Source organism: Gadus morhua, chromosome 14 (assembly GCF_902167405.1).
Source record: "Gadus morhua chromosome 14, gadMor3.0, whole genome shotgun sequence".
NCBI classification, from domain to species: domain Eukaryota; kingdom Metazoa; phylum Chordata; class Actinopteri; order Gadiformes; family Gadidae; genus Gadus; species Gadus morhua.
In genome coordinates this window covers 1,263,149-1,291,110 of record NC_044061.1, presented here as the reverse complement: position 1 = coordinate 1,291,110, position 27,962 = coordinate 1,263,149, and the positions used below count along the sequence as shown (strand labels likewise).

General features: G+C 52.2%; 1 protein-coding gene across 32 annotated transcripts in view; it reads left to right on the top strand.

Moving 5' to 3' along the window:
- Positions 1-27,962, top strand: part of madd (MAP-kinase activating death domain) — a 63,054-nt gene that overhangs the window by 14,545 nt on the left and 20,547 nt on the right. For 9 of the 32 annotated variants that reach the window (XM_030377889.1, XM_030377888.1, XM_030377884.1 and 6 more), the window contains exons 4-23: positions 1,017-1,320; positions 4,063-4,194; positions 4,698-4,811; positions 4,986-5,066; positions 8,423-8,479; positions 12,210-12,382; positions 12,720-12,955; positions 14,293-14,449; positions 14,683-14,786; positions 17,070-17,278; positions 17,583-17,836; positions 18,427-18,566; positions 19,263-19,310; positions 19,753-19,854; positions 20,745-20,762; positions 21,701-21,760; positions 24,364-24,472; positions 25,334-25,520; positions 25,824-25,974; positions 26,686-26,895. In XM_030377889.1, the coding sequence (XP_030233749.1) occupies positions 1,017-1,320; positions 4,063-4,194; positions 4,698-4,811; positions 4,986-5,066; positions 8,423-8,479; positions 12,210-12,382; positions 12,720-12,955; positions 14,293-14,449; positions 14,683-14,786; positions 17,070-17,278; positions 17,583-17,836; positions 18,427-18,566; positions 19,263-19,310; positions 19,753-19,854; positions 20,745-20,762; positions 21,701-21,760; positions 24,364-24,472; positions 25,334-25,520; positions 25,824-25,974; positions 26,686-26,895 (2,846 nt within the window). Of the gene's footprint in view, positions 1-1,016; positions 1,321-4,062; positions 4,195-4,697; positions 4,812-4,985; positions 5,067-5,481; positions 5,491-8,422; positions 8,480-12,209; positions 12,383-12,719; positions 12,956-14,292; positions 14,450-14,682; positions 14,787-17,069; positions 17,279-17,582; positions 17,837-18,426; positions 18,567-19,262; positions 19,311-19,752; positions 19,855-20,744; positions 20,763-21,700; positions 21,761-24,363; positions 24,473-25,333; positions 25,521-25,823; positions 25,975-26,246; positions 26,267-26,685; positions 26,896-27,962 lie in introns of all 32 variants that reach the window. The other 23 variants (XM_030377915.1, XM_030377910.1, XM_030377912.1 and 20 more) reach the window with 15 other exon arrangements.

Below are 27,962 nucleotides of genomic sequence, written 5' to 3'. Positions count from 1 at the left end.
TCTGCGATTCTGATTTAACCAAATCCTTGGTATGTCCATAATGTATCGATTGATTCCATCTGCATTTGATATTTGTGAGTTGGGTCGTTTATTTCAACCATCCCCCCCTAACAGAACAGAGGAGCAGTTCGGGTCTCCAGTTGTTTGGCGGCCCGTGTGGCCTTCTCCCCTCCCTGGAAATATCTTTGATACACACTGTGTGTGTGTGTGCGTGTGTGTGCGTGCGTGCGTGTGTGTGTGTGTGTGTGTGTGCGTGTGTGTGTGCGTGTGCGTGTGTGTGTGTGCGTGTGCATGCACGTTCTCCCTGGCTGCCTCCTCGTTCCATCTCCGTTCTCTTTCTTTCTTTCCAGTGAATTCCCAATAAATCCTATTTTTGGGGAGATTAATGTAGCTCTATTAAATAAGCAGTCATTTAATGACGTTAACAATTGTTTTGATACTCATTTGTTTGCATTGTCGTTTGTTTCCAATGGTCTAGATTTAATTACCCTTCATAAGCTTAATCCGATCAAACATCCCCATGGTTTCATGTTTGCTCAGTATATTGGGGAAATGTACGCTTTGTTGGCAAACAAACAGCAGGATGGATTCGGTTTCAGGTGGTTTAGACGAAGAAGGTAAAAGTAACCAAGCATTGATCCAGGTAGGTTACCTACCTACCTACCAGGTAGGTTGGGTTTAGGAACTGTGATGGTTTCTGGATCCTCAACGCAGTTTATGGACGGTGAACGATTGCGTCACACCTGCAGTGTTTGCTCGGTCTTAATAAAACCATCAGCGTTCACCCCGTGGTGTGTACAGCCCGTCTGGGCTGGGGGGGGCAGCAGCAGGTCTCTGAGGGCGGGGCCGGCCTGGCGACAGGAAACAGCCCATAAAAGGCTGGCCCCCGGCGCCATGTAAGACACTGCTGGGTGCGGGGTGGTCAGGGGTCACACAGGGGTCACACTGGGGTCACACTGGGGTCACAGCGCCCCCCCCACCGTGCCTGCTGGGTACTGACGCTCTGCCCCCCCCAGGGACACCATGTGGCGCGTGTTCACCGGCGCTCTGTCGGTGGAGGAGCGCGGCAGCCTGCTGCTGGCGGACCTCCGGGAGATCGAGGCCTGGGTGTACCGGCTGCTGCGCTCGCCCGTCCCCGTGGCTGGCCAGCGCCGCGTGGACGTGGAGGTGCTGCCCCAGGAGCTCCGGAGGCCGCTCACCTTCGCCCTGCCCGACAACTCCCGCTTCTGCATGGTGGACTTCCCCCTGCACCTCCCGCTGGAGCTGCTGGGGGTGGACGCCTGCCTGCAGGTGCTCAGCTGCATCCTGCTGGAGCACAAGGTGAGCTGTCTGTCTGTCTGTCTGTCTGTCTCTGTCTCTGTGTCTCTCTCGCACACCGTTCCCATGTGACGGTCCAGTTCAAAAAGGGGAAACTGGGTCAACCGGTCGCTGCATTAAGGTCCCTAAACCATGTAACATGACGCATGAAATGAGATAAGGCTGAGCAACGGGCCGGACAAAGGGAATTGTTCCGTTATCTTAATGTATCTAAACGCCCAGAACACCGCGCATTAGTAGGAGTTAGTGAGGTGGAACATTGGCTCTTTGTTTCTGTATCGTAACCGCGGCCGTGCCATCCCTCCATTACACTGCCAGACTGTCTGTTATAGAGCCCAGCTCTGTTATAGAGCCCAGCTCTGTTATAGAGCCCAGCTCTGTTATAGAGCCCAGCTCTGTTATAGAGCCCAGCTCTGTTATAGAGCCCAGCTCTGTTATAGAGTCCAGCTCTGTTATAGAGCCCAGCTCTGTTATAGAGCCCAGCTCTGTTATAGAGCCCAGCTCTGTTATAGAGCCCAGCTCTGTTATAGAGCCCAGCTCTGTTATAGAGTCCAGCTCTGTTATAGAGTCCAGCTCTGTTATAGAGCCCAGCTCTGTTATAGAGCCCAGCTCTGTTATAGAGCCCAGCTCTGTTATAGAGTCCAGCTCTGTTATAGAGCCCAGCTCTGTTATAGAGCCCAGCTCTGTTATAGAGTCCAGCTCTGTTATAGAGCCCAGCTCTGTTATAGAGCCCAGCTCTGTTATAGAGTCCAGCTCTGTTATAGAGTCCAGCTCTGTTATAGAGCCCAGCTCTGTTATAGAGCCCAGCTCTGACTCTGTTATAGAGTCCAGCTCTGTCTCTGTTATAGAGTCCAGCTCTGTCTCTGTTATAGAGTCCAGCTCTGTCTCTGTTATAGAGTCGTTCTGTTATAGAGTCCAGCTCTGTCTCTGTTATAGAGTCCAGCTCTGTTATACAGTCCAGCTCTGTCTCTGTTATAGAGTCCAGCTCTGTTATAGAGTCCAGCTCTGTCTCTGTTATAGAGTCCAGCTCTGTTATAGAGCCCAGCTCTGTTATAGAGTCCAGCTCTGTTATAGAGTCCAGCTCTGTTATAGAGTCCAGCTCTGTTATAGAGTCCAGCTCTGTTATAGAGCCCAGCTCTGTTATAGAGTCCAGCTCTGTTATAGAGTCCAGCTCTGTTATAGAGTCCAGCTCTGTTATAGAGCCCAGCTCTGTTATAGAGTCCAGCTCTGTTATAGAGTCCAGCTCTGTTATAGAGTCCAGCTCTGTTATAGAGTCCAGCTCTGTTATAGAGCCCAGCTCTGTTATAGAGCCCAGCTCTGACTCTGTTATAGAGTCCAGCTCTGTCTCTGTTATAGAGTCCAGCTCTGTCTCTGTTATAGAGTCGTTCTGTTATAGAGTCCAGCTCTGTTATAGAGTCCAGCTCTGTCTCTGTTATAGAGTCCAGCTCTGTTATACAGTCCAGCTCTGTCTCTGTTATAGAGTCCAGCTCTGACTCTGTTATAGAGTCCAGCTCTGTTATAGAGTCCAGCTCTGTCTCTGTTATAGAGTCCAGCTCTGTTATAGAGTCCAGCTCTGTCTCTGTTATAGAGTCCAGCTCTGACTCTGTTATAGAGTCCAGCTCTGTTATAGAGTCCAGCTCTGTCTCTGTTATAGAGTCCAGCTCTGTTATAGAGTCCAGCTCTGTCTCTGTTATAGAGTCCAGCTCTGTCTCTGTTATAGAGTCCAGCTCTGACTCTGTTATAGAGTCCAGCTCTGTTATAGAGTCCAGCTCTGTCTCTGTTATAGAGTCCAGCTCTGACTCTGTTATAGAGTCCAGCTCTGTTATAGAGTCCAGCTCTGTTATAGAGTCCAGCTCTGTTATAGAGTACAGCTCTGTCTCTGTTATAGAGTCTGTCTGTTATAGAGTCTGTCTGTTATAGAGTCTGTCTGTTATAGAGTCTGTCTCTGTTATAGAGTCTGTCTGTTATAGAGTCGGTCTCTGTTATAGAGTCTGTGTTATAGAGTCTGTCTCTGTTATAGAGTCTGTCTCTGTTATAGAGTCTGTCTCTGTTATAGAGTCGGTCTCTGTTATAGAGTCGGTCTCTGTTATAGAGTCGGTCTGTTATAGAGTCGGTCTGTTATAGAGTCTGTCTCTGTTATAGAGTCTCTCTGTTATAGAGTCTCTCTGTTATAGAGTCGGTCTATTAATTTAACCCAGAGAAGGAAACAGCACCACCTGGTGTTCGTCCAGATGTTTGCTCCCCCGGTCCACCCAGACTGTAGGGGACGGGTTCTAAGCAGGAGTCCCTTGTAGCTCACCAGATGCGGAGCTGGTTCTATGCAGGAGTCCCTTGTAGCTAACCAGAGGCGGAGCTGGGTCTAAGCAGGAGTCCCTTGTAGCTCACCAGAGGCGGAGCTGGGTCTAAGCAGGAGTCCCTTGTAGCTCAACAGACTGTAGAGGACGGGTTCTAAGCAGGAGTCCCTTGTAGCTCACCAGACTGTAGGGGACGGGTTCTAAGCAGGAGTCCCTTGTAGCTCACCAGACTGTAGGGGACGGGTTCTAAGCAGGAGTCCCTTGTAGCTCACCAGACTGTAGGGGACGGGTTCTAAGCAGGAGTCCCTTGTAGCTCACCAGATTGTAGGGGACGGGTTCTAAGCAGGAGTCCCTTGTAGCTCACCAGAGGCGGAGCTGGGTCTAAGCAGGAGTCCCTTGCAGCTCACCAGAGGCGGAGCTGGGTCTAAGCAGTCCCTCTGTGTGTCCCCAGGTGGTCCTCCAGTCCCGGGACTACAACGCCCTCTCCATGAGCGTCATGGCGTTCGTGGCGATGATCTACCCCCTGGAGTACATGTTCCCCGTCATCCCCCTGCTGCCCACCTGCATGGCGTCCGCAGAACAGGTACGCTCGGCCGCGGCCCGGGGAGGAGGAGCCACGGGCCCTGCAGAGCAACCCTCACAACATGGACCGTGGTGGTTTCATGAGGCTCTGTCCCCTTGTTGGGCTCAACGTGAACAGAAACGTTCTCCCAACAGCCATCTGCTCTCCAAAGTGTTAATCCTCACACCTCCCCTCACCACATGCATTGAAAGAGAAAATAGAGCGTTGTTGTTAAGAAACATGGTGGGGGGGGGGGGAGACTGCAGTGGAACAAGGAGTAGGAAGGAGGTAGAGTTCTCTGCATACCGTAGGGCCCAGTGCATGATTCAGAGAGGAGGGGTCAGTGTGATGAAGATGAGGACCAGTGCATGATTCAGAGAGGAGGGGTCAGTGTGATGAAGATGAGGACCAGTGCATGATTCAGAGCGGAGGGGTCAGTGTGATGAAGATGAGGACCAGTGCATGATTCAGAGCGGAGGGGTAAGTGTGATGAAGATGTCCCCCCCCCCCCCCCCCCCCTGCAGCTCCTGTTGGCGCCCACCCCCTACATCATCGGCGTCCCGGCCAGCTTCTTCCTCTACAAGGCCGACTTCAAGATGCCCGACGATGTGTGGCTGGTGGACCTGGACAGTAACAAGGTCCTCACAGAACACACAGCACCTGCATACAGCTTAGACCTGCTGGGCCTGGATCCATCCGGGGGTTCATTAGTGTTCATTAGTATTCATTAGTATGCGTGGTGACTTTGAGTGGGACTCCACGCCCCCTCTCAATCAGTGAATCCAATGTTGTATCGTTTCCTCGTCCTCCAGGTGATCGCCCCCACCCACGCAGAGATCCTGCCCCCCCTGCCAGAACCAGAGTCCCTGGAGCTGAAGAAGCACCTGAAGCAGGTGGGTGCTCCGTCCAGTGAGAGCAGGACCTCTGAGCGGCTCACGCCAGACGCGCACCGTAGTCATACTGTCGGCACATTCATTAAGAATGATCAGTATGTGCTCAGAAACACCTCTCAGAGAGACGGGTCAAATGGCCCCCAGGAGGGTGTGAGTTATGGTGTGTGTTATGGTGGTGTTATGGTGTGTGTTATGGTGTGTACTATGTTGTGTGTTATGTTCACATGTATGAGGGTCTCAGCAGGAGGGGGGCACTGGTTCAGCTGCAGCTCCTCTCCGGTGGGACGTACTGTGTGCGTTGCGTTGTGTTGTGTTGCGTTGCGTTGTGTTGTGTGGGCGGGAGCGTTGTGGCACACTAACGGACCGGTGGTGTTTGTTCTCTGTCTCTTCTCTCCTCTCTCCGTGCATGCTCTAGCTCTTGGAGGTAAAAGGCTTTAGAGTGCTAGAGGTTCTAGTGGTAGTTACTAACGTGTGTTCCTACCCCAGAGTGCCTGGTTCTGATTCACTGGAGCCCCCTTCGTCTCCCTCAGTACCCCCCCCCCCCCTTCCGTTTTCCTGTTCGATTTGATCAGTCAATAAAACCCTTTGTTTGAAAATGAATTCTCCTAACCCAGAATATGATGTGAGATTCATAAACTACCTGTGGTTCGAACAACATTTTAATATCATTGTTATCATTGTTATTATTAGTATTATTAGTATCTATTTATATTGCGCACTGAGACCCTACCGGGACCAGTTACCCTACCTTACTGGGACCAGTTACCCTACCTTACTGGGACCAGTTACTCAGCCTACCTCCATGCCTGTTCTCGTCAGCCGTTTTTAAATAGCGCTGTGAAGGTTCACAAGACCCGAGGCCTGAGTGAGGTAGGTTTACAGCCGTATAATCGCCTTTATGCACGTTTCACAAGTTTACGGGTAATTAGCAACTAATTAGACACGTTCGGTGTTAAAATGTTGTTCATTTCACATTAAAAAAAGGTTAGCTAGTTCATGCCTTGGATCAGAACCAGCAGTGTGTGTGTGAGTGGCCATCCTATTACTGTGTTATGGACGTTTTTATTGGACTTTATTTTCTATAACCCATGGAAGGCAACTCACATTGTGTGACTCGGTTGCAGTGTTTTGTAAAATGATATCCAGACAAATGTTCCATGATAAACAACGCCCTGTTCTTAATAGCTATCCTATTAGATCAACAAAGCCCTGTTCTTAATAGCTATCCTATTAGATCAGAATTGAGCAATGGTGTGTTAAACTTCTTTCTGAAAGTGTTTGTGGATAAGATCTAACAAGACCACATATTATTTGTGGACCATTAATTATTCTGTTGGATATCTTTGTATAAAATATTTCTGGATGGTCGTACAATGTGAATTTATTTTGTGGGTTAAGCATATTCAAGTCCAATAAAAACTTGCACGTCCACAATTTATTGATCAGCAGAGGGACATATTGGAGAGAAATCCTCAAACAAAATGATGCAACTCACGAATAAAAGTGAGGTTGGATATTATTTTACAAGACAAATAAGAAAATATGATTTGTGGATTCAAAAATATATTTGCGTGGATATCATTTCACAAAGCACACGTACAAGATATTAGTGTATCGTACACGCAATGTGAAGTGTCCTCCACAGGCTACAAATAACATAGTTCAAGTGTGTGTGTGTGTGTGTGTGTGTGTGTGTGTGTGTGTGTGTGTGTGTGTGTGTGTGTGTGTGTGTGTGTGTGTGTGTGTGTGTGTGTGTGTGTGTGTGTGTGTGCGCTAAGCCTCTGTTTAGCAGTTGTTCATGCGGGAAAGAGCAACAAACAGCAAAGACAAAAGAATAATCTTGAGCCTTTCTGAGCAGGACATTGTCGATGATCTTAAACGCGATGCCAATCAACCCAGTTGATAATTATTGAGTCTAACATCATAAATGTCAGTAATTATCCTACATTTTAAAAGAAACGGCCAACAACAAGATATGTTAAGCGCATAAACAAAGTGATATCAGATTTATGTCTGCAAGTATTTTCATTTATTTGTGTATTTTTAGTTTTTGAAAGATCTGCTATTTTGTACGGTCCCTAGCGTGTCCATGGCGACCGCTGGCGAGAGCCAGCTGGTGCCCATGGCCCCCCCCCTCCTCCAGCCTGTCTCATCAAACTAACCCCCCCCCCCCCCCCCCCCCCCACGTCTTCATTCTGTCTGTCATGCTGCGACACCGTGTCTGTAGAGCTCGTAAGTCGGCCCCTTCCGGTAGAGCCCATGGTACCTCTGGGATCGTAACATATGAACGGGTTTCAGTGGAGAGGAAGTCATTATCTCCTGGTCCCAGTCTTTATATGCCCCTGGTTACACATATGTTGTTTGTGGATTTAAATGATAATCTTTCATGTGAAGAGTTTGAACGTTTATTGTGCAATTGTTCAGTTAAAGGCCGTAGAGAAAGCACAATGAGAAAGACTACACGTCTCGTATGTGCCGTCACGCTCCCTGCGTCTGGCGTGGACCAGACCGACAATCTCCCCATCGGCATAACTGAAACTCTCCACATGCCCCGACGTACAATGGTTTTCACCTCTTTCGATGCCTTTATCCTCCCCTTGGAAAAAAGCGATGAAGTGGAGCAGAGGGGGTCTCCCGGAAGGGGCGGACTTACGAGCTCTCTCTAACCCTAACCCTCTCTCTCCCTCACCCCGCTCCCTCTCTCTGTCTCTCTCTCCCTCTCCCTTGCCTCTCTCTCTCTCTCTCTCTCTCTCTCTCTCTCTCTCTCTCTCTCTCTCTCTCTCTCTCTCTCTCTCTCTCTCTCTCTCTCTCTCTCTCTCTCTCTCTCTCTCTCTCTCTCTCTCTCTCTCTCTCTCCCTCTGTCTCTCTCTCTCTCTCTCTCTCTCTCTCTCTCTCTCTCTCTCTCTGTCTCTCCCTCCCTCTCTGTCTCTGTCTCTCCCTTGCCTCTGTCTCTCTCTTGCCCCTTTCTCTCTCTGTCTCTCACTTTCTCCGGTCTTGTGATCGCTGTCCATTTTTCATTCCACCATTTATTTTTCTTACAGTACAAACAACAAAGGAAATATCTTTTCATCTCCTCTCTTCAGTTTTAATGCGATGGCCTTTCATAATTTGTATTGATTTATTTGTCGTACATCCGTTTTAACGCAACCTAAACGTTTGGGGTGGGGTCGACATCAATTTAGATTCGCTCTTCTTCCGTTTCTTTTGTTTCTGGGTCCTGTTGAAGGAGAATGATGAAAAGAGGAGAATGATGAAGAGAGGGATTTGTCTCTGGTTGTTTCCGGCCGTGTGCCTGTGGTGTTTTCATCATCAGCTCTACTTCATCTGTCCCCCCTCTCCCCCTCCCCCCTCCCTAGTGTCTGTTTAGATTGACCGTCATCACCCAAAAGCAGATCTTCTCCTCTGACAATAAGGTCCTTTACACCGCCTTGTGTGGAATGTGGAATGCCAGTGCATGGATGTTCTCTCTCTCTCTTCTCTTATTCTCTATCTATCGTTCTCTCTCTCTTGTTTTCTCTCTCATTCTCTCGTTCTCTCTCTCACGTTTTTTCTCTTATTTGCTCTCTCTCATGCTATCTCTCTCTCTCTCTCGTTCTATCGCTCTCTCGTTTTCTCTCTCGTTCTCTCTCTCTCTCTCTCCCTCTCGTTCTATCGCTCTCTCGTTTTCTCTCTCTCTCTCTCTCTCTCTCTCTCTCTCTCTCTCTCTCTCTCTCTCTCTCTCTCTCTCTCTCTCTCTCTCTCTCTCTCTCTCTCTCTCGTTCTCTCTCGTTCTCTCTCTCTCTCCCTCTCGTTCTCTCTCTCTCGCTCTCTCGCTCTCTCTCTCTCTCTCTCTCTCTCTCTCTCTCTCTCTCTCTCTCTCTCTCTCTCTCTCTCTCTCTCTCCCTCTCGTTCTATCGCTCTCTCGTTTTCTCTCTCTCTCTCTCTCTCTCTCTCTCTCTCTCTCTCTCTCTCTCTCTCTCTCTCTCTCCCTCTCGTTATATCGCTATCTTGTTAACCCTCTCGTTCTATCGCTCTATCGTTTTCTCTCTCTCTCTCTCTCTCTCTCTCTCTCTCTCTCTCTCTCTCTCTCTCTCTCTCTCTCTCTCTCTCTCTCTCTTTCTCTCTCCCTCTCTCGTTCTATCGCTATCTTGTTAACCCTCTCGTTCTCTCTCTCCCTCTCGTTCTATCGCTCTCTCGTTTTCTCTCTCGTTCTCTCTCTCTCGTTCTTGCTCTGTCAATCTCCCCCCCCAAAACTGTCATGCGATTTTTAATCAGACTATTCTTTTAATTGTTCTGCTTGTTACTATTGTTCCCCTACGGTCAGGAGTGTGTCAAACAGCCACATGGTGCAGAATAAACAGACTAATAATCCTTATCTTAGATGATGATGTGGATACTGCTTAGCTCTGGCTTGCGCATGACTGAATGTGCGTGCATCTATCTTGGCATTGTCGAGTGTCCCCCCCCCCGCCCCCCTGTCAGCAAGATATGATGAAGCTACTCCCCCCTCGACCGGTCGACCCCCACCCAGACCCGACCACTAAACCCTCCACCCTCATCAGACCACTAAACCCTCCACCCTGATCCTGACCACTAAACCCTCCACCCTGACCCTGACCACTAAACCCTCCACCCTGATCCTGACCACTAAACCCTCCGCCCTGATCCTGACCACTAAACCCTCCACCCTCATCAGACCACTAAACCCTCCACCCTCATCAGACCACCAAACCCTCCACCCTGATCCTGACCACTAAACCCTCCACCCTGATCCCGACCACTAAACCCTCCACCCTCATCAGACCACTAAACCCTCCACCCTGATCCTGACCACTAAACCCTCCACCCTGATCCCGACCACTAAACCCTCCACCCTCATCAGACCACTAAACCCTCCACCCTGATCCTGACCACTAAACCATCCACCCTGATCCTGACCACTAAACCCTCCACCCTCATCAGACCACTAAACCCTCAACCCTCACCCCGACCACTAAACCCTCCACCCTCACCCCGACCACTAAACCCTCCACCCTCACCCCGACCACTAAACCCTCCACCCTGATCCTGACCACTAAACCCTCTACCCTGATCCTGACCACTAAACCCTCCACCTCATCAGACCACTAAACCCTCCACCCTGATCCTGACCACTAAACCCTCCACCCTCACCCCGACCACTAAACCCTCCACCCTGATCCCGACCACTAAACCCTCCACCCTGATCCTGACCACTAAACCCTCCACCCTGATCCTGACCACTAAACCCTCCACCCTGATCCTGACCACTAAACCCTCCAACCTCATCAGACCACTAAACCCTCCACCCTCATCAGACCACTAAACCCTCCATCCTGATCCCGACCACTAAACCCTCCACCCTCACCCCGACCACTAAACCCTCCACCCTGATCCTGACCACTAAACCCTCCACCCTGATCCTGACCACTAAACCCTCCACCCTGATCCCGACCTCTAAACCCTCCATCCTGATCCCGACCACTAAACCCTCCACCCTGATCCTGACCACTAAACCCTCCACCCTCATCAGACCACTAAACCCTCCACCCTCATCAGACCACTAAACCTTCCATCCTGATCCCGACCACTAAACCCTCCACCCTCACCCCGACCACTAAACCCTCCACCCTGATCCTGACCACTAAACCCTCCACCCTGATCCTGACCACTAAACCCTCCACCCTGATCCTGACCACTAAACCCTCCATCCTGATCCCGACCACTAAACCCTCCACTCTGATCCTGACCACTAAACCCTCCACCCTGATCCTGACCACTAAACCCTCCACCCTGATCCCGACCACTAAACCCTCCACCCTGATCCCGACCACTAAACCCTCCACCCTGATCCCGACCACTAAACCCTCCACCCTGATCCCGACCACTAAACCCTCCACCCTGATCCTGACCACTAAACCCTCCACCCTCATCAGACCACTAAACCTTCCACCCTGATCCCGACCTCTAAACCCTCCACCCTGATCCTGACCACTAAACCCTCCACCCTCATCAGACCACTAAACCCTCCACCCTGATCCCGACCACTAAACCCTCCACCCTGATCCTGACCACTAAACGCTCCACCCTGATCCTGACCACTAAACCCTCCACCCTGATCCCGACCTCTAAACCCTCCATCCTGATCCCGACCACTAAACCCTCCACCCTGATCCTGACCACTAAACCCTCCACCCTCATCAGACCACTAAACCCTCCACCCTCATCAGACCACTAAACCCTCCATCCTGATCCCGACCACTAAACCCTCCACCCTGATCCTGACCACTAAACCCTCCACCCTGATCCTGACCACTAAACCCTCCACCCTCATCAGACCACTAAACCCACCATCCTGATCCCGACCACTAAACCCTCCACCCTGATCCTGACCACTAAACCCTCCACCCTCATCAGACCACTAAACCCTCCACCCTGATCCTGACCACTAAACCCTCCACCCTGATCCTGACCACTAAACCCTCCACCCTGATCCTGACCACTAAACCCTCCAGCCTGATCCTGACCACTAAACCCTCCACCCTGATCCTGACCACTAAACCCTCCACCCTCATCAGACCACTAAACCCTCCACTCTGATCCTGACCACTAAACCCTCCACTCTGATCCTGACCACTAAACCCTCCACTCTGATCCTGACCACTAAACCCTCCACCCTGATCCTGACCACTAAACCCTCCATCCCGCTAAGCCACCGCCTACTGACTGGGCAGCAGCTCCCTGTTCCTTTGTTTTAACCCGACCGTGTCTGGTGACTCACTCCCCTTTGCCCCTCCTAGCCCTCTCCGAAACGACCCTCCCACCTCAGGCATCAACTCAACCCAGTAGACACCGATAACCACGGTAACCACGATAACCACGGTAACCACGGTAACCCAGGCTCCCAGACGCAGTGGGATCAAAACAGAGAAAGTGTTGATCAAGAAAACATTCACATAGTTAGTCTCTGATCCGGACACGGGCAGGGCCGTGATTGGCTGTCCACGGTCTCCTCTGCCAGGAGGAGGACGTCAAACACGAGCCGGCCCGAGGTCCGTCGCTCAGCGCTGATGCCCGCAGTGGGAGCGGTTCTTTGGGGCGGTCTCCACACCGCGGGGCTCGTTAAACTCCTCCCTCCTCCTCCAGGCTCTGGCCAGCATGAGTCTGAACACACAGCCCATCCTCAACCTGGAGAAGTTCCAGGAGGGCCAGGAGATGCCCCTGCTGCACCCCGCCCGGGAGAAGGCCTCCCCCTCCTCCACCGAGTTCAACCCCCTCATCTACGGCAACGACGTGGACTCTGTGGACGTGGCCACCAGGTCAGCCTTCGTCCTCTGATCACTGTGTCAATACCAGATCTGGATCCTCTGATGATCTGATCAATGGTTCAGCTCAAAGTGTCGGGGGTTGAAACGCAGAATAATCCGAGATGAATAGACCCCATAGCCCCCCCCGACCCAACCCCCCTCTCACGCCCTTGTTGTATGCTGTCCTTCCTGGCCCTTAAACAGTACTCAGCATGGTGCAGCATCTTACCCACGCTGTCTGTTGTACGGGGAACGGGTTAACCCAGGGATCGGGTGACAGATAGATGGTTGTTCCCCTTTCTCCTGACCCCCCCCTCCCTGAGTCGACCTGTGGCTCCGTGTTCCTCAGGGTGGCCATGGTGCGGTTCTTCAACTCGCCCAACGTGCTCCAGGGGTTCCAGATGCACACGCGCACCCTGCGTCTGTTCCCGCGGCCGGTGGTGGCCTTCCAGGCGTCCTCCTTCCTGGCCTCGCGCCCCCGCCGCTCCAGCTTCGCCGAGAAGCTGTCGCACACGCAGGCCGTCGAGTTCTACGGAGAGTGGGCCCTGAACCCCGGGAACCTGGCCTATCAGAGGATCCACAACAGTAAGGCCCGCCCCCTCTGTAGCACACACCGGTCCTGGTTGGTCAATAACCTGGCCTATCAGAGGATCCACAACAGTAAGGCCCGCCCACTCTGCCACACACACCGGTACTGGTTGGTCAATAACCTGGCCTATCAGAGAATCCACAACAGTAAAGCCCGCCCACTCTGTAGCACACACTGGTCCTGGTTGGTCAATAACCTGGCCTATCAGAGGATCCACAACAGTAAGGCCCGCCCACTCTACACTCTATAGCACACACTGGTTCTGACTGGTTCTGTTACTACAAATCCAATATTAAAAACATCTCCCCAGTCCACCAGAGGTTTCCTGAGCAGCGCAGAAACAATCTGCTCAAAGAGCAGCAGAAGATGTTGGTGGTTACTGATTAAAGCATCTATTATGGGATTGGTGAAAGTAACTTCTGTCCGTCATGTTGGTAACCATGGTAGCAGCGGGTTAAACCAACCAGTCTGGTTATTTAACTACCGTCGGGCTGAGAGGAAGGCCCGGTCGCGCACCAACGCCAGTGTCAATTATCCTCCAATAACTGGAGACCCCTTCTGGGTTCACTCCACATAACCCCCCACAGTGTGATTTCAGAGGGCCGCCTGCAGGGGGCACCACAGGTCACTTCATGCTTGGTGTCGTGAACCTCTTAAAGAAATATAACTAACTAATGGACGACTAATGAACTACAGAGGAGCTCCAGGGGATGGAGGTCCTGCTCCCTCTCTTATTCTATATCGAACTCTGCCGCTATTTTACCAGGAATCTTTGATTATTTACTATATTGCTCAATTTCTATTAAATTAAATACACTGTTTTGGTTGTTTTTTTACTGGGAAGGGGCCACTCTACTTCTCTGTCTCTGTCTCTCTGTCTCTGTCTCTCTGTCTCTGTCTCTGTCTCTCTGTCTCTGTCTCTGTCTCTCTGTCTCTGTCTCTGTCTCTCTGTCTCTGTCTCTGTCTCTGTCTCTGTCTCTGTCTCTCTGTCTCTGTCTCTGTCTCTGTGTCTGTCTCTTTCCTCTGTCTCTGTCTCTCTGTCTCTGTCTCTGTGTCTCTGTCTATGTCTCTGTCTCTATGTCTCTGTCTCTCTGTCCCTCTGGCCCTCTGTCTCTCTGTCTCTCTGTCCTCTGTCTCTGTCTCTGTCTCTGTCTCTGTCCTCTGTCTCTTTGTCTCTCTGTCCTCTGTCTCTCTCTCTCTCCCTCTCTCTCTCTCTCTCTCTGTCTCTGTCCTCTCTCTCTCTGTCTCTGTCTCTCTGTCTCTCTGTCCTCTGTCTCTCTGTCTCTCTCTCTCTGTCCTCTTATGTGACTGCTGTCCTCTGTGTGTTGTCTAGACGTGTATGACCCGTCCCTGATCGGGGACAAGCCCAAGTGGTACGCCCACCAGCTGCAGTCGGTCCTGTACCGCGTGTTCGACAGCAGCTCCCAGCTGGTGGAGGCCCTGGCTGGGCCCCTGGATGACGAGGGCAACGACTCTGACCCCACCGACAGGTACCCCCGCCCGCCCTGTCACGGACCTGTCTGTCTGTCAGTCAGTCTGTCTGTCTGTCTGTCTGTCTGTCTGTCTGTCTGTCTGTCTGTCTGTCTGTCTGTCTGTCTGTCTGTCTGTCTGTCTGTCTGTGTCTCTGTCTGTGTCTCTGTCTGTCTATCTATCTGTCTGTCTGTCTGTGTCTCTGTCTCTCTCTCCAGTGGTAACGCCTCCCCCTCCTCCCCCCCCCCCCCAGTGGCAGTGACAGTGAGGCGTACGACGGCTCCAGCTCCTCCTACTCCTCTCTGGGCGACCTCGTGAGTGAGATGATCCAGGGAGACCTCCAGGGAGGGACGCCATGTGAGTGGTCCTCCAGCATGCCCCTACACGCCCCTGCACACGCACTACACACCCTACACACGCCCTACACACCCTACCCACCCTTCACCCCTACCACCCTATTCACCCTACACCCCTACACACCCTACACACCCTACAGACTCCTACAAACTGGTAAATCCAGCCTGATGGTTTACAGTGTAACCTAGCCTAAAGGTTTACAGTGTGATCCAGCCTAAAGGTTTACAGTGTAATCCAGCCTAAAGGTTTACAGTGTAACCCAGCCTAAAGGTTTACAGTGTAATCCAGCCTAAAGGTTTACAGTGTAACCAAGCCTAAAGGTTTACAGTGTAACCCAGCCTAAAGGTTTACAGTGTAACCCAGCCTAAAGGTTTACAGTGTAATCCAGCCTAAAGGTTTACAGTGTAACCAAGCCTAAAGGTTTACAGTGTAACCCAGCCTAAAGGTTTACAGTGTAATCCAGCCTAAAGGTTTACAGTGTAACCAAGCTTAAACGTTTACAGTGTAACCCAGCCTAAAGGTTTACAGTGTAATCCAGCCTAAAGGTTTACAGTGTAACCAAGCTTAAAGGTTTACAGTGTAACCCAGCCTAAAGGTTTACAGTGTAACCCAGCCTAAAGCCCTCCAGGGTGATCCAGCCTAAAGGTTTACAGTGTAATCCAGCCTAAAGGTTTACAGTGTGATCCAGCCTAAAGGTTTACAGTGTGATCCAGCCTAAAGGTTTACAGTGTGATCCAGCCTAAAGGTTTACAGTGTAACCCAGCCTAAAGGTTTACAGTGTAACCCAGCCTAAAGGTTTACAATGTCATCCAGCCTAAAGGTTTACATTGTAATCCAGCCTAAAGGTTTACAGTGTAACCCAGCCTAAAGGTTTACAGTAGGGATGTCCGATATTGGCTTTTTTGCCGATATCCGATATGCGATATTGTCCAACTCTAAATTTTCGATTCCGATATCAGCCGATACCGGTGTCGATATTTGGGTTATTTTTCCTCAAACCTAATTTAGGTAACATTACATATCTCCTGTTGTGGAATTAACACAACATGCTTATTAATGTTATTGTGATGCCCCACTGGATGCATTCTTGAATGCAACAAGGCTTTCCAAATGTTAACATTGTCTGTGCAAAAAAAGAAAAATACTTCAACTTAATTTAAGGGAAAAGTGCCATGTTTATTTTTTTAATGGTCTCAGACAACAGTTTGGATTACACTCTCCCTGAGATAATCTTGACAATGCCCACAACAAATAGGGCAAACTTGACTTCACAAATGATAAAACATTGTACCTGAACAACTATGTGCAACATAGCAGTATGTTTCTTTAACTAAAACTCAATAACCTTAATTGAATAAATGCACAAATATGAGTCAATTACAATGTGCACGGTACTGCACAATTTTGAAAACATTTATTTGAGCTATAAAAAAAAAAAATTAAAAAAAAAAAATCGTTTTTAAGGCAAAAAAAAACCGATACCGATATTGACAGATATTACATTTTTATGCTAATATCGGGCCGATAATATCGGTGGGCCGATAATATCGGACATCTCTAGTTTACAGTGTGACCCAGCCTAAAGGTTTACAGTGTATCCAGCCTAAAGGTTTACAGTGTAATCCAGCCTAAAGGTTTACAGTGTGATCCAGCCTAAAGGTTTACAGTGTGATCCAGCCTAAAGGTTTACAGTGTGATCCAGCCTAAAGGTGTACAGTGTGATCCAGCCTAAAGGTGTACAGTGTAACCCAGCCTAAAGGTTTAAAGTGTGATCCAGCCTAAAGCCCTCCAGGGTGATCCAGCCTAAAGGTTTACAGTGTAATCCATCCTAAAGGTTTACAGTGTAATCCATCCTAAAGATTTACAGTGTAATCCAGCCTAAAGGTTTACAGTGTAACCCAGCCTAAAGGTTTACAGTGTGACCCAGCCTAAAGGTTTACAGTGTATCCAGCCTAAAGGTTTACAGTGTAATCCAGCCTAAAGGTTTACAGTGTGATCCAGCCTAAAGGTTTACAGTGTAATCCAGCCTAACGGATTACATTGTAAACTAGCCTAACAGATTACAGTGTAAACTAGCCTAAATGTCTACAGTGTAATCCAGCCTAAAGGTTTACAGTGTGATCCAGCCTAAAGGTTTACAGTGTGATCCAGACTAAAGGTTTACAGTGTAACCCAGCCTAAAGCCCTCCAGGGTGATCCAGCCTAAAGCCCTCCAGGTTGATCCAGCCTAAAGCCCTCCAGGGTGATCCAGCCTAAAGGACGCTGTGTTCCTGTGTTCCGTAGGCCTGGACCCGCCCTCCCACGCCGCCCTGGGGGACCCCAGCGAGGTGGAGTTCCAGGACCTCCCGCCGCTCAGGGAGGGGCCGGGGCTCGAGGGCCCCCCCGGCGCAGACCCCTCAACCGCTGAGCCCCCTGACGGCCAGCCCCTCCGCTCCTCCTCCAGCACCACCGCCAGTTCCTCGCCCAGCACCGTCATCCAGGGGCTCCACCAGGTGAGGGGGTCCGCCAGGTGAGGGGGGGGTCAACCAGGCGAGGGGGGGGGGTCCGCCAGGCGAGGGGGGGGGGGGAGTCCACCAGGTGAGGGGGTCCATCAGGTGAGGGGGGGGGGGGGTCCACCAGGTGAGGGGGATCCACCAGGTGGGGAGGGGGGGTCCACCAGGTGAGGGGGTCCACCAGGTGGGGGGGGGAGGGGGGGTCCACCAGGTGAGGGGGTCCACCAATTGAGGGGGGGGTCATCAGTTCCTGAAGTGAGGTTTGTGTCCGGTGGGAGTCTGACGGCGTTCCTCTGGTCCCCAGCAGGGGGAGCCGGGGGAGCCGGGGGAGATGGAGGCCTCCGCCGCCGCCGCCCTGCAGAACCCGGTGCCCGGCCTTGTGGGGGGCCCCTTCCCCAGGATCACCACGGACGCAGCCCCCGAGCCCGCCAAGGACAAGAAGGCCGAGTATGACAACCCGTACTTTGAGCCGCAGTACGGCTTCCCCTCGGAGGACGACCCCGAGGGGCAGGTGGAGTCGTACACGCCCCGCTTCAACCAGAGCCTCAACGGCAACAAGTGTGTTCCACTGCTCACCGCTCAATGGATGTCCTCATTCAAACGAGCTTCTGCCCGCCATGGCAATGTCCCGCGTGTGTGTGTAGACCAAACTAACCTAAAACAACTAACCGCTGACTGGTGTCTGACCCAGCCGTCCGCTGATTGGCTAGCGCTGCATGTCCGCACGCCGTCCGTCCCATGGTGCTGTTGAGTCTGTGGTGGGGCGTCGCTCTGTGGGGTTCTGCTCTATGGGCGTCTGTCAGTGCACCCCCCTGGGGGTGTGTGCGTGTGTGTGTGTGTGTGACCGACTGAGGCTCTGTGGTGGTCTGAGCGCTCACTGAGCTGGCTCTGCGCGTGTGTGTGTCTGTTTGCGCGTGTGTGTGTCTGTTTGCGCGTGTGTGTGTGTCTGTTTGCGCGTGTGTGTGTCTGTTTGCGCGTGTGTGCGTCTGTTTGCGCGTGTGTGTGTCTGTTTGCGCGCCTGTGTCTGTTTGCGCGTGTGTGTGTCTGTTTGCGCGCCTGTGTCTGTTTGCGTGTGTGTGTAAGTGTGTGTGTGTCTGTGCTGGTGTACCGGTGTGTGTGTCCCACTGAGACGCTGGCTCCGCCCCCAGGTCCCAGCGGCCCTTGCGTCCCAGCAGCTTGCGTCTCCCGGGGGAGTCGGACGGCGAGGGTGACTCGCGGACCAGCTCGCCCAACTCCACCATCTCCAACAACAGCAACGACGGCTTCGGGGGCCTCATGTCCTTCGCCAGTGAGTCCCTGACTTAGCCTGGCTCCGCCCGCCTAAGTACTTCCGCTCAATTTGAATTTCCCTTCAGTACTAGGTCTGGACCTGCTGTATGTAATTTGGTTTTCTGGTGCCGCCACAGCGGCCACCAATCAGCGAACAGAGGTCTGAGAACAATGACGATCAATGACGATAAAGTCGTACGCCAGTTTGAGTTGTTGTTGTAGGTCGGTAGTTGATTTACAATGTGCAATTTTTCCCTGATAAATTAAATTCGACGAACAAAACCTGCAGCTGTCGTTGACGGACATTTTGGTGCAGACGCGCAAGGTGTTTGGTTTGTGTACAACCTGCGCGTGATTCCCGGCGCATGACATACGTCACAACCAAACGTTAGCGATTGGTTATGGCAGATCCAGAGTGGCACTGGGCAGATCCAATCATTTTAAACTTCAACAGACACCCGCCTTCAAGTGAGTTAACGTTTGTCAATTGATTAGGTCCAGACTCTCTGTACAAATGAAATGAAATGAAGTGAAGTACGAGAGTCTGGTAGAACCAGGCTATCCCTGACTGCTGCTCAGTGCGGATTCATAATTCAGACTGGTGATTGGTTGACCTCCTAAACCAATCACCGAGCGGATCCCGGGTCTGCCGGTGACGCTGCTCTCTGTGGTTGGTGTTTGGAGGATGTCCTTTTAAAGCCCGATCCGTCCACAGATGTGGACGCGTTGTCTCTGGGTGGCAATGGTCCCACGGAGTCCTTCAGTAAGCATGTTTCTTTAGTCCCGCCCCCGAGCAGTGATTGGCTTGGTGAACCCAAAGCGGACCAATCCCTGAATCACATCAGATGTGTTTTAATTTGGGCTGCATTCCAGTCGACATCCGCCTCAGGACGATGGTTCTGCTTCATGGGTTAGTGGGTTAGTGGGTGGGTTGGTTAGTGGGTTAGTGGGTGGGTGGGTTGGTTAGTGGGTTAGTGGGTTGGTTAGTGGGTGAGTGGGTGAGTGGGTGGGTTGGTTAGTGGGTGAGTGGGTGGGTTGGTTAGTGGGTGAGTGGGTTAGTGGGTGAGTTGGTGGGTTGGTTAGTGGGTCAGTGGGTGGGTTGGTTAGTGGGTGGGTTGGTTAGTGGGTTAGTGGGTGAGTGGGTTAGTGGGCTGGTAAAGGTCAGAGAGCCTCTTTGATCCCCACCCTGTGCCCCCGACCAACAGGTAATCTGTACAAGAACCACGGGAGCAACTTCAGTCTGTCCAACCTGGCCATCCCCAACAAGGGGGCCCGAGAGAAGGCCACCCCCTTCCCCAGCCTCAAAGGTACGGCCCTGCGTTCACACCCCCGCCTTGTGCTCCGCTCTGCTCTCTCACTCACCGTTCCACATCAACCTGAGGATGACCTCAACAACAGTAAAGAACTGATCTTATCCCTTACATTAAAGGTATCTTGGTCCATCCATTAAATCATATGTTTTAGCATATCCATTTCATTAAATGTATCTTAGCCTATCCGTTACATCATATGTATCGTAGTATATCCATTCAATGCTAATCCTATAGCGAGCTGTGAAGTGATGCGTTTGTAATATTGAATTAATGATCGCGTTTGTATTCAGATCAACATCAGCTATAGTTTTGTTAATTTTTCACCAGCTTTGCTTTTTGAGGTGTATCATCGTCATTGAATGTCCTGCTTTTCTTTCTTTTTCTTTATATTTTATTTTGAATTTTTGAAAATTATATTATTTCTTTACCAAAAAAGAGATGTTAAACTTTGATGTAGAGGAAGAGATGGATGAAGCAGGTTGGTAGAACGTGTTTACGGCCTCAATAACCCCCTGTCATCCTATAAACCTCCATCTCACCGTTTTAATTAATCGAGGAGAATATGTATTTATATAAATTAGGTTTTTCTCTCAAGGATGAACTCCTGTGAATGTAAAAATCAACCCCTCACAGTAATAAATAGAAAGATTTGTGAAAGTAAAACTATTTCCATTTTATTTGGGATGTTGAGGTGCCCAGATTATAATTGGAACGATCTGAAGTTAATTGTGCAAAAGTTTTCCCTCGGCGGTGGATTTTCACATTTATATGTGGATCACATCCTGAGAGAGAAACAAAGCCTGGAGCATGCAGACGTTTCCTCGATCGCTGCCCTGAAATGACTCAACGGTCCTTTGATGTGCGTGTGTTTGTCTCTCGTTCAGATGAGCCTGACAGCCCGGGTATGTTACGTGTGCTGTGCCCCCACTCCTCTCTAACCCTCCCTGTGTGAGCCCTAGCCCAGAGCCTCCACCAGACGCTAGCTCTCCTCTAGCTCTCCTAGCCTCGGTCTAGGAACCAGAGGCCACTTTAGCCTCTGTTCCCCTCCGTCCCCCCTCTCTGCCTCCGTGTGCGTAGGACTGGTAGGTCTTTAGTGTCCTGACACGCATCGTGGACCCCCTACCGTAGGACATGCTGACTGTCGGTGTGATGATCTGATGCAGGAAGACTGTGGTTTTGATCCGCACCGTGTGACAGAGTGCTCGATCCCCTTTGCGTTGATTTGAACCACAAGGGAATCGTTGTGTGCATCAGAAGGGTCATTCCCCCTGAATGGCCCTCCTCTCTGAGTCGGTGAACCTGAAGCCTCCTGGTCACGGTGTTGGGCGTCTCATCATCTCGAAGTCCCTCACAGTTTTAAAACCAATAGTGCTAACTTAACTTAAACAGAGAACAGTATTAAAATATGACACTTTTAACTAAATGTATAGGATGTGTCATCTCAATGTGTTTTCTAGCATAAACCCAACAGCTTGCTTCATATGAAACTAGGTCACAAACCTAACTCATTCATGTAGTTGACCCTGAGCTTCACGTTTGTGCAAGTAATCGCCCGACAACGCTACAAGGAGGCATTCAATGGTTCTGGGAAACAAGTTGATGTTGTTAATTGTTCCAAAAGCAGATCGTACAACCTTTTGTGACAAGGTTTATGGTGTGCCCTCATCAACGCATCCTTTTGCTTATGTTTTGTCATTGTGTCTCTGTCCCTGTCTCCTCCTCTCTCTCTCTGACGCCCTGTTGGGTGTGCATGTCGTTGTGTCATTGGGTTGATAACAGACTGGCTTGTCCCGGCCGGTGTCCCCTCTCTATGTCCTCTAATTCTGGGTTCTGTGTGCAGTATTTGGGCTAAATTCTCTAATGGAGATAATATCAGAGGCTGGCCCGGGGAGAGGAGAAGGTGGGTTCTGCCCTTTGACTGCTGAACTGCATGTTTCTCCCAGCCAGTCAACTACATCTCCCAGCATTCCCTCTCTCTCTCCTCTGTGTGGACTGACCTGCATCACCTGGGCCTCGGTGTCGATGCTGTCCTCCCATCACCGCCATCGTGACTGTTCCCTCACTAACTACCATTCAACACCAGCCACAGGCCACAGGCCACAGGCCACAGGCCACAGGCCACAGGCCACAGGCCACAGGCCACAGGCCACGCTCTCAGATCTTATTTAAGAACGGGCCAGACCTCTGCTCTGTCTTTAAACCTGGTTCTCCAACGGTCTCTTCTGATCAGAAGCTGTGGCCGTTGTTATGTTCAGGATGTTGGGTAGTGTAGGAGGTTTGTAGGAGGCTAGGGGGTTAGTCACCACCTAGGATGTTGGGTAGTGTAGGAGGTTTGTAGGAGGCTAGGGGGTTAGTCACTACCGAGGACGTTTGGTAGTGTAGGAGGTTTGTAGGAGGCTAGGGGGTTAGTCACTACCGAGGACGTTTGGTAGTGTAGGAGGTTTGTAGGAGGCTAGGGGGTTAGTCACTACCGAGGACGTTGGGTAGTGTAGGAGGTTTGTAGGAGGCTAGGGGGTTAGTCACTACCGAGGACGTTGGGTAGTGTAGGAGGTTTGTAGGAGGCTAGGGGGTTAGTCACTACCGAGGACGTTGGGTAGTGTAGGAGGTTTGTAGGAGGCCAGGGGGTTAGTCACCACCTAGGACGTTTGGTAGTGTAGGAGGCAACAGGGTTACCATGACCTTTGTCATGCTAGTCTCAAAGGTTGAACATCATTTGACTTGATTTGATACAATCCCCAATACATTAAGTAATGTGTCAACTTTTTATGGACCTTTACGATGGATTAAAGAGGCATAATTGATGATGAAATGATTACAGTTCTATAAGTGCCATTGGTAGTATAGTCTTAATCAGTAATGATCTTACCCAATAGTGAATATAAAGTCAATGATCAACTTAAACAGCAGTCAAATTCAAGTGCTTGTTGAGTAGATCCCATAGTTTGAGACACTTGAAAGTCAAACTAATATCCCTACTGGTACTAAAGAAGGTCTGAATGAGGTTTGTTTATCTTCTAAAAAAGGGCTGGTCAACATACATAAAGTGGAGTCTGTTTTCTCAGGTTCTGGATTAAGCCACGTGTATTGACGAGTGGTATCCATCCCAACTGGAGCAGGGCCATGTGTTCAATAATTCAGTCTCTGAACTGTGAGCTGTTTCAGCGGAGCGTGGACACAGAACACGGCTTTGGCTGTATTGATTTGGTTAAATATGACTCAACTCACTGATGCAAAAACTCTCCCGACATTTCGTGTCGGCCCCAAAACATCGTCATGCTTTGGGCTTAACCCTCACATGTTCAGTGTCCTTACATTGTACCACTCCCTGCCTCATGGAGCCACTCAGTGTCCTTACATCGTACCACCTCCCTGCCTCATGGAGCCACTCAGTGTCCTTACATCGTACCACCTCCCTGCCTCATGGAGCCACTCAGTGTCCTTACATCGTACCACTCCCTGCCTCATGGAGCCACTCAGTGTCCTTACATCATACTGTCTCATGGATCCATTCAGTGTCCTTACATCGTACTGCCTCATGGAGCCACTCAGTGTCCTTACATCGTACCACTCCGAGCCTCATGGAGCCACTCAGTGTCCTTACATCGTACCACTCCCTGCCTCATGGATCCACTCAGTGTCCTTACATCGGGCTCCATCCTCCTGTCACCTTCTCTCTTAGTTCTGCATGTTGTTGCTGTGGTTGTTGTGGTTGTTGTGCAGGCTGTCCTTGTTGTTGTGCGATGCCATTGTGTGTTGTCACCACCAGCTGTGCTTGTGTGTGTGTTACTGACTCTTTCTTCACCCCGGTTGTTTTTACCACTAGGCCGTAGCAGTGGTTAGCGGTTAGCTTGTGACCCCGCCCCAGTAGAGTACCCCGTGTGTGCGTGTGTGTGTCCCTCTCACAGTGAGAGGGTCCTCTTCCTCCTTCCGTCGTGGTGTTAGCGCTAGTTCAAAGGCCTCTCCTGGGGCTCCGCGCGGCCTGGCGAGCTAGCCCCTCTGCGGCGAGGCTAGCCCCTCTGCGGCGAGGCTAGCCCCTCTGCGGCGAGGCTAGCCCCTCTGCGGCGAGGCTAGCCCCTCTGCGGCGAGGCTAGCCCCTCTGCGGCGAGGCTAGCCCCTCTGCGGCGAGGCTAGCCCCTCTGCGGAGAGGCTAGCCCCTCTGAGAGGCTAGCCCCTCTGAGAGGCTAGCCCTTCTGAGAGGCTAGCCCTTCTGCGCCGAGGCTAGCCCCTCTGCGGCGGGGCTAGCCCCTCTAAGGAGAGGCTAACCCCTCTGCTGAGAGGCTAGCCTCTCTGCGGAGAGGCTAGCCCCTCTGCGGAGAGGCTACCCCTCTGCGGCGAGGCTAGCCCCTCTGCGGCGTGGCTAGCCCCTCTGAGAGGCTACTCCCTCTGCGCCGAGGCTAGCCCCTCTGCGGAGAGGCTAGCCTAGTGCGTGGTCCTCTGTGACGCTGTGGCCCCCCTGTTGGCCCCCCCGGGCCCCAGAGAGCTCACTCCTCTGGCCCTTCTCAGGAGCCCGGGCCCCGCGTGCGCTGGTGGATCAGAAGTCGTCGGTGATCAAGCACAGCCCCACGGTGAAGAGGGAGTCGCCGTCGCCCCAAGGCCGCATCAGCAACACCAGGTGAGGCCTGCTCAGAGCGTCGCTGGCTCTGGCTGTGTGACATGTGATCAAAGCGCTTCTCGATGCAGGAGATAGGGGTGCTAGTTTCAGGATCGAGTCCAGTCCGCCTTGCCCTCGGAACGGCGTGATGAAATAATGAAATAGTGATGAAAGTAGTGTCTCCTCCCAGCTGAAGGTGTAGCCCTTCAGGCTCAGAGGGGTGGTGTAGTGTCTCCTCCCAGCTGAAGGTGTAGCTCTTCAGGCCCAGAGGGGTGGTGTTCTCCTCCCAGCTGAAGGTGTAGCCCTTCAGGCCCAGAGGGGTGGTGTAGTGACTCCTCCCAGCTGAAGGTGTAGCCCTTCAGGCCCAGAGGGGTGGTGTAGTGACTCCTCCCAGCTGAAGGTGTAGCCCTTCAGGCCCAGAGGGGTGGTGTAGTGACTCCTCCCAGCTGAAGGCCCTTCAGGCCCAGAGGGGTGGTGTAGTGACTCCTCCCAGCTGAAGGCCCTTCAGACCCAGAGGGGTGGTGTTCTCCTCCCAGCTGAAGGCCCTTCAGGCCCAGAGGGGTGGTGTAGTGACTCCTCCCAGCTGAAGGCCCTTCAGACCCAGAGGGGTGGTGTAGTGTCTCCTCCCAGCTGAAGGCCCTTCAGACCCAGAGGGGTGGTGTAGTGTCTCCTCCCAGCTGAAGGCCCTTCAGACCCAGAGGGGTGGTGTAGTGACTCCTCCCAGCTGAAGGCCCTTCAGGCCCAGAGGGGTGGTGTTCTCCTCCCAGCTGAAGGCCCTTCAGGCCCAGAGGGGTGGTGTAGTGACTCCTCCCAGCTGAAGGCCCTTCAGACCCAGAGGGGTGGTGTAGTGTCTCCTCCCAGCTGAAGGCCTTCCTCCCGCAGTGAGAACCAGCAGTTCCTGAAGGAGGTGGTGGGCTCGGTGCTGGAGGGCCAGGGCGTGGGCTGGCTCAACATGAAGAAGGTGCGCCGCCTGCTGGAGAACGAGCAGCTGCGCGTTTTCGTGCTGAGCAAGCTGAACCGCGCCGTCCAATCAGAAGAGGACGCCCGACAGGAGGTCATCAGAGACGTGGTGAGAGGACAAACAACACTTCTCCTTAGTGTGTTTGCATGCCTTTCAAAATGTCTCGTAGCGTTGTTCAGGGTCTTCTCCTAGCTGTCTCTGTTGTGCACGGGGAATGGGTTAACCTAGTGATGGTTAGTGCTTGATACTTGGTTCTATGAACATCCTTACTGTGCAGACAGCGATATATATTGTTTCTCCTATTGAAAAATGGACTCATTGTAAGTCGCTTTGGATAATGGCGTCCGCTAAACGCCCTCAATGTAACTGTCAATGTGTGTTGCTGAGTGGTGTGTGTGTGTGTGTGTCCAGGAGGTGAACAGGAAGGTGTATAAGGGAATGCTGGACATCTTGAAGTGCACGGTGTCGAGCCTGGAGCACTCGTACACCAACGCGGGCCTGGGCGGCATGGCCAGTGTCTTCAGCCTGCTGGAGATCGCACGCACGCACTACCAAACCAAAGGTACCGCCACACAGCACCGTACTCTCCTCTCCTAACCACAAGCACTACCAAACCAAAGGTACCGCCACACAGCACCGTACTCTCCTCAACTAACCACACGCACTACCAAACCAAAGGTACCGCCACACAGCACCGTACTCTCCTCTACTAACCACACGCACTACCAAACCAAAGGTACCGCCACACAGCACCGTACTCTCCTCTTCTAACCCCCCACGCACTACCAAACCAAAGGTACCGCCACACAGCACCGTACTCTCCTCCTCTAACCCCACGCACTACCAAACCAAAGGCACCGCCACACAGCGACTATCGCCCGGTGTATTCATGGCCGTTTAGAAAAAGGGAAAATGGGAATGAAAGGTGGATGTTATCCAAAATAACCAAGCAGACGACTGCAAAACCCCCTTCACTGACCTCTGATGTTCAGTATTAACCCGCCTCTCTCTGGCTGTCTCCCTAACCTGATCAAACCGGTCTGTCTCTCCCTAACCTGATCAAACCGGTCTGTCTCTCTCTAACCTGATGAAACCGGTCTGTCTCTCCCTAACCTGATCAAACCGGTCTGTCTCTCTCTAACCTGATGAAACCGGTCTGTCTCTCTCTCTAACCTGATCAGACCGGTCTGTCTCTCTCTCTAACCTGATCAGACCGGTCTGTCTCTCTCTCTAACCTGATCAATCCGGTTCCTGCGCCCCCTCCCTCGGTCAGACCCTGAGAAGCGTAAGCGCAGCCCGACGGACGGCAGCCCGGGCAGCACGGAGAGCCCCCCGGGGCCGGCGCCGGCCCCCCGGGCCCCCCAGGGCCCGCTCGCCGTGCCGCGGCTGCAGCTGCCGCCCCCCCACCACGCCGCGCAGGGCAAGGGGCTCCGCAGCTTCGACACACGCAGTCTGAACGAGGAGAACTTTATCGCCTCCATCGGTGTGTACTCCAGACACCCCCTCCTCCCCCCGCATCTGCATGTGCGCCGCGAGTCCCCCCTTCCCTGACCCCCCCAGGGTATGCTCACCCCCTCCTGAGTCCCCCCCCCCCCAGTGGACCCCCTGGGGCGTCTCGTATTCCACTCACCAGCCACACCCCGGCTTCACCTTCTACAAACAATTGGATTGAAAAAAGGAAATAGTTGAAATGTAACATTCTGGGTCTGGACTACAGGTCTAGAGGTGGGGGTCACCCACTGGGTGCCCGGGGGTCACCCACTGGGTGCCCGAGGGTCACCCACTGGGTGCCCGAGGGTCACCCACTGGGTGCCTGGCCGGAGTGTGGAGGTGTGTGGAATATCGCCCTGACGACCAGCCTTGTGTGTGCTTCGGTTTCCCCTGAAGTCTGAGCCCCCCTCTTGTCCCTGTCTGACCCCTGACCCTGCTGTCCGACCCCTGACCTCTGACCTGGTGGTTTGCCTGCGTGCAGCCTGGAGCATGCAGCCTTGTGTTGTTCTGTCCTGATCTCTAATCTGCAGTACTGGGCAGAGGTAGCCTGGAGCCGCGCATCGATGGATCGGCGCTCGTCTAGAAGGCCTGACTGCAGGTTTCATCTGGTTACGAGGTGCCGGTTGGACACCTCCCCCATCGCTCTGGCATGGAGGGTGGGCCAACCCGCTCCCCAGTAGACAGTCCCAGTAGAGAGCCACAGGCCACCGCTTGTGTCCTCCAGTGAATCCTACCGGACTGGTCAAAACCAACCAGTCCTGGGACACCTTTGGCCGCAGTGGGTTCTGGGTCTGTTTACAGGGGACGGGTTCAGTGAGACCACCCTCACCACCCCCCCAACCCCCCCCCCTACCTTCTAGAAGAAGCCCCTTCGGTCCCACAGTGCCTTGAGACTCCTTGCATCCCTGCTTCTGCGACTGCCTCATTCCACTGCTGAAAGGCTTCCCACCGTCATCCCACGCTCCTTTACATCCCGGTCACCCCCCCTCGCACCCCGGCCCTGGGGAGCCGGAGGTCCTGAGGGTCTCCTGGTTCTCCGGGGCCGCGGTCCAGGGGGTC